At 35.2% G+C, this 8,485-nt stretch overlaps 1 protein-coding gene across 1 annotated transcript; it reads left to right on the forward strand.

Annotated features, from left to right (window-relative positions):
- On the forward strand, positions 1 to 2,295 carry LOC121971584 (acyl transferase 4-like). Its single transcript, XM_042522908.1, has 2 exons — positions 1 to 483; positions 1,292 to 2,295. Exons 1-2 carry the CDS (start codon positions 43 to 45, stop codon positions 2,126 to 2,128), a joined length of 1,278 nt encoding a protein of 425 aa, XP_042378842.1. The 5' UTR covers positions 1 to 42; the 3' UTR covers positions 2,129 to 2,295.
- The last annotated feature ends 6,190 nt before the right edge of the window (positions 2,296 to 8,485 follow it).

An 8,485-nucleotide genomic window follows, 5' to 3' on the forward strand; every position in this document is an offset into this window, starting at 1 on the left:
TAAGAAAAAGAATTATATATAGAGTGAAGGGGTAGGTAGGATATGAGCATGGCGTCTTGTAGGGTGACGAAGGTGCGGGAGGAGCTCCTAGTACCATTCGAGCCCACGCCGTGCGCCACGCTCCCTCTGTCTTCCATCGACCACGCCCTGGGGTTGGCCTACATGCAGGAGATGATCTCCGTGTATCCAAACAATAACCGTGAGCCCCGTCGTCGTGGCGTGATATTACCGGCGGCGAAGGTCATCCGGGAAGCCTTGGCCAAGGCTCTTGTCCCGTACTACCCCGTAGCAGGCCGCCTTGTCTTCTATGGCGACCGCATGGAGGTGGCCTGCAATGGCGAGGGCGTATGGTTTGTGGAGGCGGCGGTGACAGGTCGCAGCCTGAATGACTGGGAGGCGATCCCCCGTAGCGTGGTGAAAGAGGAGCTGCTTCCGAGTTGTCCCCCTCATCTGAACCAACAAGAAATGATACTGATGATGCAGGTTTGTAAATATATGTTCTATCATTTCCAATTTAATTATATCCTTAACCAACTTCTATAATTAATTAATTAGAAAATTGGATTATATACGATTATAACTAATAGACTTTCCATGTAAAATAAATTTGTGGAAATAAAAAATTAAAGGAAGAGAATAAATTAAAGGCATTTTAGTTGAGATCATGATCAAAACACTTAGCTAGCTATCTATGATCGATATTTTAATTGTCAAACAAAAGGACATTAATTAATAGACAGTCTTATATTATCATTTTAATCACTAAACAAACATCAAAGAAGTCATTAAGATATTTTAGCTAAAACACTTTGATCATCTTCTGTTGGTTAAAATATCATTATCAAACCACCATTATTTTCATGATGCACGTAGAAGACCATTGATGCTCTTACTTTTTATTTTAACCACAAAAACATCATTTGTGTTGGCTAAAACACACTTTAATGATCATCTTGATGGTCTTTTACCAGTCAAACATATAATACATGCATCAAAGAGGGGCCAGTGTTTTATATTGATAGATCTAGGGTTTCAGTACGTGTTTTAATAGTGAATATGAACATTATGATAGATTTAAAGAATAAATAATGTACTAAATTTAATTAAAGATATTTTAAAAATAAATAAGATACCAAATCAATCAGTCCGTTGGTTGTAAAGTAAAACAATTGCAAAAAAATAAAAATAGTTTTTGAATAATACTTTCCTGCAATTGCAAAATTCCTGCATTTTATAATCATAAATTATTATTCAAATAATAATGTAAATTAATTAAATTGTGCAAGCATAGGTGACCCATTTTCAATGTGGTGGATTTGTTGTTGGACTCAAATTCAATCACTTAGTGTTTGATGGCATCGGCGTTGGACAGTTCTTAAAAGCCATAGGCGAGATTGCTTGCGGTCAAACTCATCCCTCTATCGATCCAATCTGGTATAGAGACACGATTCCCGCCTCTCCAATGCTCTCAAAGTCATCACTTTCACTTCTCCCAGCCAAGTTTGACATTGTGAATTCCATGTATGATTTCTCGATTCAAACCATCGAAAGATTGAAGGAAAAAATCTCAAAAGAGACATCCAATCAATTCACCACCTTTGAGGTCGTCGCTGCAATTATATGGAAATGTCGAACGCGGGCAATCAGTGCCATTGGAGATGTGTGCCTCATCGTTCCTGCTAATATTCGTCGTTTATTGTTCCAACTGCCAAAGGCCGGCTATTATGGAAATTGTTTCTATCCCTTAACTATCACAGCAACCGGTGAGCAAATCATGAAGGCATCACTTGCAGAATTAGTTGGGCTCATTAAAGATGCTAAAGAAAGTTTACCAACAAAGTTTAAGGAATGGGCTTCAGGCAACTTCAAGGAAGATCCATATAAGATTTCAATTAGCTACAATAATTTGGCTTTGTCAGATTGGAGATGGATAGAGTTTTATGAAACAGACTATGGATGGGGAATGCCCAACTCTATTTCCCTTAAAACACATGACTTTTCCTTCACATGTGGCATGATTCTAAAGCAGCCTTTGCCTAAGGACGGTGTGCGTTTGGAAGGACAAGTAGTCATGAAGGAGCATGAGCAAACGTTTATTGATGAAATCAACAAATGTATAAATGAGTAGGTAATGCAATATTGGAATTTATCTCATAATGGACAAATTGATTTTCCACTCGAGTAGTGGATCATCCTACCAAATATTGTTGCAACTAGTTTTACTTTCAATCTGTAATAAAGTATCATGTATACATATTTGCAATCTATGAAGTTACATTGAGAATATTGTCAAAATAATCTTGTTTAGCAATGCAAAATGTGATGGCTATTTTAGACATTGTTACATGGTACATTTAATTATGAGTAACACTTGCTTCTAATATTGACTCGATGATGTTCTAAAATGGAACATTAATGTTAGTGTATATATGCCTTAAATGGTTGTGTTCAATCGTATTATTTGATGTGTTTGACAAAGGATTTAAATTTGGTTTGTATGTATTTTTTAATGTGTGTTGTTGCAGAGGGATCTGGTAGAACCGACACATACAAAGGAGTTTGATATAGCATGTCCAAGTTTATGTGATTCAATCACTTAAGGTCGTTGTGTTAGGGTGTTGATAACCCTTGGAAAGGATGCTAAAGGTAGAGGGGTGAATAACTTGTTGGTGCAGCGGGGCCGGCAAGAAAATTAATCTATCATGACACACATAAATGTCCTTATAGCATATTTATGGTGACATTAACGTTTTGGTGACATCTACCAAAAACGTCCTATAAAGTGATGTCGTCTTAGACCCTCCTCCATTTCCTGACATTTTATAACGTCGTTATACAATATCAATGCTAACATCAAAAGTGTCCTAATTTAAAGATATAGCGACACTCTAAAATGTCAAGAAAAATCTTTTTTAAGGACATTTATATGTGTCGTGTTATCATCATAATAATGATAAAACTAAATGTCACCAAAACTCATTTATTATGATATCTATATTTTTTATAAGGACAATAAAAAATGTCAGTAAAGATAATTTATAAAATCATTTTAAATGTCACATTAACTAATCTATTATGACATTAACAACTATCATTATAATAATTTATAAATATATTTAAAATGATTATTAATATTTATATAGAATATATAACATGAATTCAATATTTGCACATCATCACAATCCATCCACCATTTAGATTAGAAAAAATTATAAAATATAATTTAAAGTGTAAATAGATAATCTAAATTCATTAACAAATATTTGAGTCAAAGTTACAAATGCAAACTAACGACAAGTTCTTTACATCCAAAACTAAGAACACACTACACTCAAAATATTAAGTTTTAGAACAGTCTTATAAAATGAAAACTAACTAGGCAGACCATCTTCAACTGTCGTATTGTTTCACAAAAATCCAAGTACCTATCACCAACAAATACAATGAATAAATTTGTATTAGTGAAATAAAACAATGAAGATAAAAAGTTAATAGAAATAATGATAAAGATTAAATATCATAAGCATGTTTTCTAGCAATTTGCCGATCGGCTATAAAAAAATTCCTCTAGTAAAATAAAATAATGAAGACAAAAAGCTAATCAACAGAAGCATGTTTTCTGAAGCTTGAAGAACAAGCAGTAGCCGCTGGTTCAGGGAACATTATGGTTTCCAGGTTCGAACCAATGTTCATAGCTCCTTAAGAATAAGAGATGACTGAAGAGGTGTTTCTTCACATAAAAATGGAAATCTACTACAATTAGTTTATGAAGCAGCTGATATATTGGACGTCAATGACTAGAAGAATAGAGAACATGATTAAAGGAAGGAGGTGAAGCTATAGAAAAGGGGAGGAGAGGCTACTCCAGCACATCAAACATGCAGCCTCTAGAGAACTTGAAAGAGAACAACTCTAACCCTAAATTTGAGCTACTCTAATCAAGTGCAGACTATATCTATGAACCATAACTATAAATTTTAATAGCTTAAAGGGATGTAAACTTACATATTTGGCACATGATCGCATATGGCATAACTAGGAACTTCTCCCTATAAATCAAATGATGGATGACCCTTTTCTTTCTGCAAATATTCAAGTTCATGCCAATCTAATGAGGATGCTTTTCACCTTCAATGACTACAATAAAACTAATAAGCAAAAGGTGATAAACATGTACTTGGTGATACTAAAACTTGTGCAACTCTACCAAAACATGTGCAAACATATTACTCTACCATGCAATAGACATTTAGAAAGAAAACTAGAAATTTTCTTGTGGTTAATGTGCAAAAGGCATACTCTACCATTTACAAAGTTTGGGGATACTAAACCTTGTATAGAATTATAAGATGAATAAAAAGAATTACTAATTTGTGTTGCACTTGTGCAAAAGATGTCCTTTCAGTGATCTGATGCATTATCTTGTGTTTTCTAGCAACTTTATTTTTTTTTTTTTTTGCTCCCTTCCTAATATATTGATATACACATGATGCACAAAATAAAAATCTATATATGATTTGAATCAAAATATATTCTAAATAAAAAAATATTACCACCTTTGATTTTTCCTTGCTCCTTATCCTTTCTGGATTAAGAAGGCAATTAGGATGCACAAAAAATAGGTAATATACCTAAAAGCAATTAATGGATAAAACTGAGTTCATAATGAATAAAGTAAAGCAATCTAGTTTCCAAGATCCTTTAACAATGCCTTGTGAGGGAAAAAAAATGTAACCTTTGACCTGCACAAGATAGATATTATCGAGCAAATTATATTGGAATTAAACAAAACAATGATTGTAAGTAATGTAGCAGCATACAGAGAAGAAACTTGTAACTGACTAGATACAATGGATCATTACATAGAAACTATCTCTTTGCCCCTTCCAAAGAATTGCATACTAGGTTGAAGTTATCTCTTGAAAGAGTTTTCATAGTTCCTAAATTACCTACACTAAATGAAGGAGAGGAAGAGACCCAAAGTTTTGAATAAAGAAAAAAAAATATAGTATCATTTTAGAATAATATAACATTGAAAGGAGCAGCAAACACTTACATTGGCTATAAGCTAGGAAGCTTTGAAAGAAGCAACTCCAAGTTCTCTAGTCTAGTATGGAGAATTGTTATCTTCCTCCTCATTGCAGTCAATTGGCATTGGGTCTCAAGCCCAGATGAAGGCAAAGAGCCCTTTCAGAAAGCATAACACCGATTTCCTTAGAAAGCATTCATGCTTCATTGAACTCTTTCATTCATTGTTCTAACGAAGATGTCATCACTGGTGAAAGGATCTACAAAAAAGATCTCCACTATATGAGTCAAGATATTTGTTTCTATTGTAATTATTTGTAAATAGGATGACCATGTATAGAAGAAATCATTCATATGAGAACCAAGAGAAATAATGTCAATGAAATTACAACCTTAATCTATTTGAAACAAGATTAACAAGGTCAACATAGACAAAGTAAAACAATTAAGTTAAGAAAAGAAACGCAGGATTATTTCACAAAGGTGTTAGATTAATGAATACAAATTACCACTAAATTAAGAATCGAGACTATAAATTTTGCAAAATTGGATACAAGAAGGAAAAAACACCTTTCTAACTTAACACAGATATCAATCGCCATGAAGGAAGATCTACTCCTTATTATGGAGACATCTAAAGTTCAAAACTTTAACCAAAAATTGCATTTAGAACTATAAATTTTAGAAAATATATTACATTTCCTAACAGGCAAGATTCATTTACTGAAGCAATGATTCATGAATCAAGGATTCATTTAGTGAAGCAAGGATTCATGAAGCAAGAATTCTAAATAATAGATAATGTAAAAAGGTTTTAATAACATGCATAATAATAGAATCATATTCTATTATTAGGTCTTCAAGCTACATAGGGATTAGTTAGACTAAGGCATTAACTGATGCAAGGATTCATGAAGCAACAAGTATTCTAATTGTTAGAAAAGAGGGAGAAATCTAAATGAAGATGAATGGTGACTTCGACGTAGTACTGAAAAGAGGAGAACTGTGGCTTGTGAAAAATGGGAGAACTGCGGCGTGCAAAAAAACTTATCTTTGTATACACAGTAGTCACCCTTCTTTATCTCCTCTATTCTTGTAGGAAAAGAAGAAAGAACTGCAGCCGACGATCACTGCCTCCGATTTCGCAGCGGAGAGGGAAGCGGCAGATGATACGGGGTGAAGCGGTTGTAGAGACGGGCTGCGGCAGTAGAGACGGGGCGCAGTGGCGTAGACTGGGTGCGACAGCGAAGGAGACACGAGGGGCACAGCGGCGGAGACCGCAGGGCGCAATGACGGAGACGCGCAGGACGCAGCAGCGAAGGCGCGCAGGGCGCAGCGGCGGAGACGCGCAGCGGCGGAGACGCGCAGCGGCGCAGTAGCGGAGACGCGCAGGACGCAGCCGCGAAGACGCGCAAGGCGCAGCGGCGGAGACACGTAGGGCGGAGCGGTGGAGACGGGGAGGGCGGAGCGGCGGAGACGATTAGGGCGGAGCGGCGGAGACGCGTAGGGTGGAGCGGCGGAGACGCGCAGGGCGGCGGAGACGGAGAAGGGACACCTCTCTTTGGGAAAAGACTCTAGGTTAAACACGTACACGAGGGAGTTCTTGATATAGTGTTATTTAATTTCTAATCTTTTAATTAATTTATTTACTATTTATGGCGACATTTATAAAATGTGCCATGATAAAGGATCTAATCAAATAGTATATTTTTAAAATTAATTAATTTTAATAAATGTCGCTATAAAGAGTTTATAATGACATTTTATAATAAGTGTCATAAAGAAAATGTCCTAATAGACTATTTTTCTTGTAGTGCGAGGGAGGGATGAATTTCATGCAATAAGAAAATACTGTAATACCTCAGTTCTGAGATTTTGATTAAGTATGACTTAAAAGATTAGATGGTACTATCCATATCATCAAGGTGCACCTTCCTTTTCGGAAGTCCAAACTTAAGAACTCCAAAATAAAGGACAATTATAAAGGGATAGTGAAGGTTTAGAAAGGAATTGCTCAACTAATATTGATTCCAATGGCAAAAAAAATAATTAAGTTGTGCTCAAATTTATTTGATAAGGTAATTAAATTAAGTCAAATTGAATCTAAAATAAATTAAGTTGTGGAAATAATTATTCAAGTTTGGCTTGATTTTTTTTATTTATTTTATGATCTCGAACTTGGTTTGTCTAAATATTATTAAACTCTTAGTTCAAACTTATTCGATTGTTAGAAAATTTTATAGTTTTAAACATGCTTAATTAGTTATACAACCTTGTTTGTTTATTTTGAATTTTTTTTAGTTATTTGTCATGTTTATGAGAGTGTTGTTGATAAATATGATTCATAAGTTTTGTTCGTGAATATTATTCATGATCAATTTAGAATCCTTGTTCATGAATATTAACTAGCTTAATTGACTTTATATATATTAAATGAACATAAATAAATTCCTGTTAAGTTGTACATCAAATTTATTCATGAACATTTGATTGATTTACGGCCTCTTAAATGCACACGGTTCTGAAATCCTACATATCATTGAACAAACAAACAAATAACAAAATCACATAAATTATGTGGATGCATGGGATACAATGACAATCATGTTCTTGAACAGGGGCAATGGTGACAGCTTATCTAATTGAGGACTTCTTTCTTTTTCAAGGCTACATAAATAATGCCATATCAGGGCTAGTAGAAGGGTTAGGTCTCTATAATTGCAATGGAAGCTATCAACAACATGTTTATTACAACTGTTTGAATATTGCATTGTCTCACTTGGCATCTTAAACATTGGAGGGGTCTTGTCTGATATTAATTTTGGTGCCCTCATAATCTCGAATAGTGTTGAAGTTTCAATCTTTGATCATAAGGATATTGTTTCCGTATCGTATTAATGTTTCAATAGATAGTGCAAGTAATAAATTTGAATTGAAGAAAAAAGAAGATGAAACATAAGAAGGAAATATTATTTTATGCCGAATATGTTTTTAAATCTTGTATCATGTGGGGAGAAATGGCTAAAACATATCATTTTGATAAATTATCTAAATTCAATACCATTTAGCACAATATCTCCTTTTTTAACTTCATTATTATTCTAGATAGAAATCTCACTGTTGTGACGCAGCGATAGAAATCCACCTCGCAACAAAGAGCGATAACGTCGAAGCCTTCTCTTCGCTTTCTTCTCGTGATGTAGCGTAGTCGATCTAGTGCAGAATAACACACTTCAGAGGGACTCGCCGAGGCAGATCTCTTTGAGAATCCTCCTCTAGCACAACCCTCGACTTCAACTCGACCATCGACTTCGACCCGACCCTCGACTTCGATCTGACCCTCGACTTCACTTTCCGTCGAGGATTGCCTTGCTCATCTCGAGGAGTCCTCCGCGCATTTATAGGAGTCAGTCTCGGACGGCTTCAGCACACTCCGGGGAGAGATGACTACTCTCCG

This window comes from Zingiber officinale, chromosome 4A (assembly GCF_018446385.1).
Source record: "Zingiber officinale cultivar Zhangliang chromosome 4A, Zo_v1.1, whole genome shotgun sequence".
NCBI lineage: Eukaryota > Viridiplantae > Streptophyta > Magnoliopsida > Zingiberales > Zingiberaceae > Zingiber > Zingiber officinale.

Excerpts from the sequence above, each read along its gene's own strand:
- LOC121971584 (XM_042522908.1), top strand. The coding sequence starts at position 43 with ATGAGCATGGCGTCTTGTAGGGTGACGAAGGTGCGGGAGGAGCTCCTA. Across the intron at positions 484-1,291 it reads AAATGATACTGATGATGCAG|GTGACCCATTTTCAATGTGG; the intron begins GTTTGTAAATAT and ends GTGCAAGCATAG.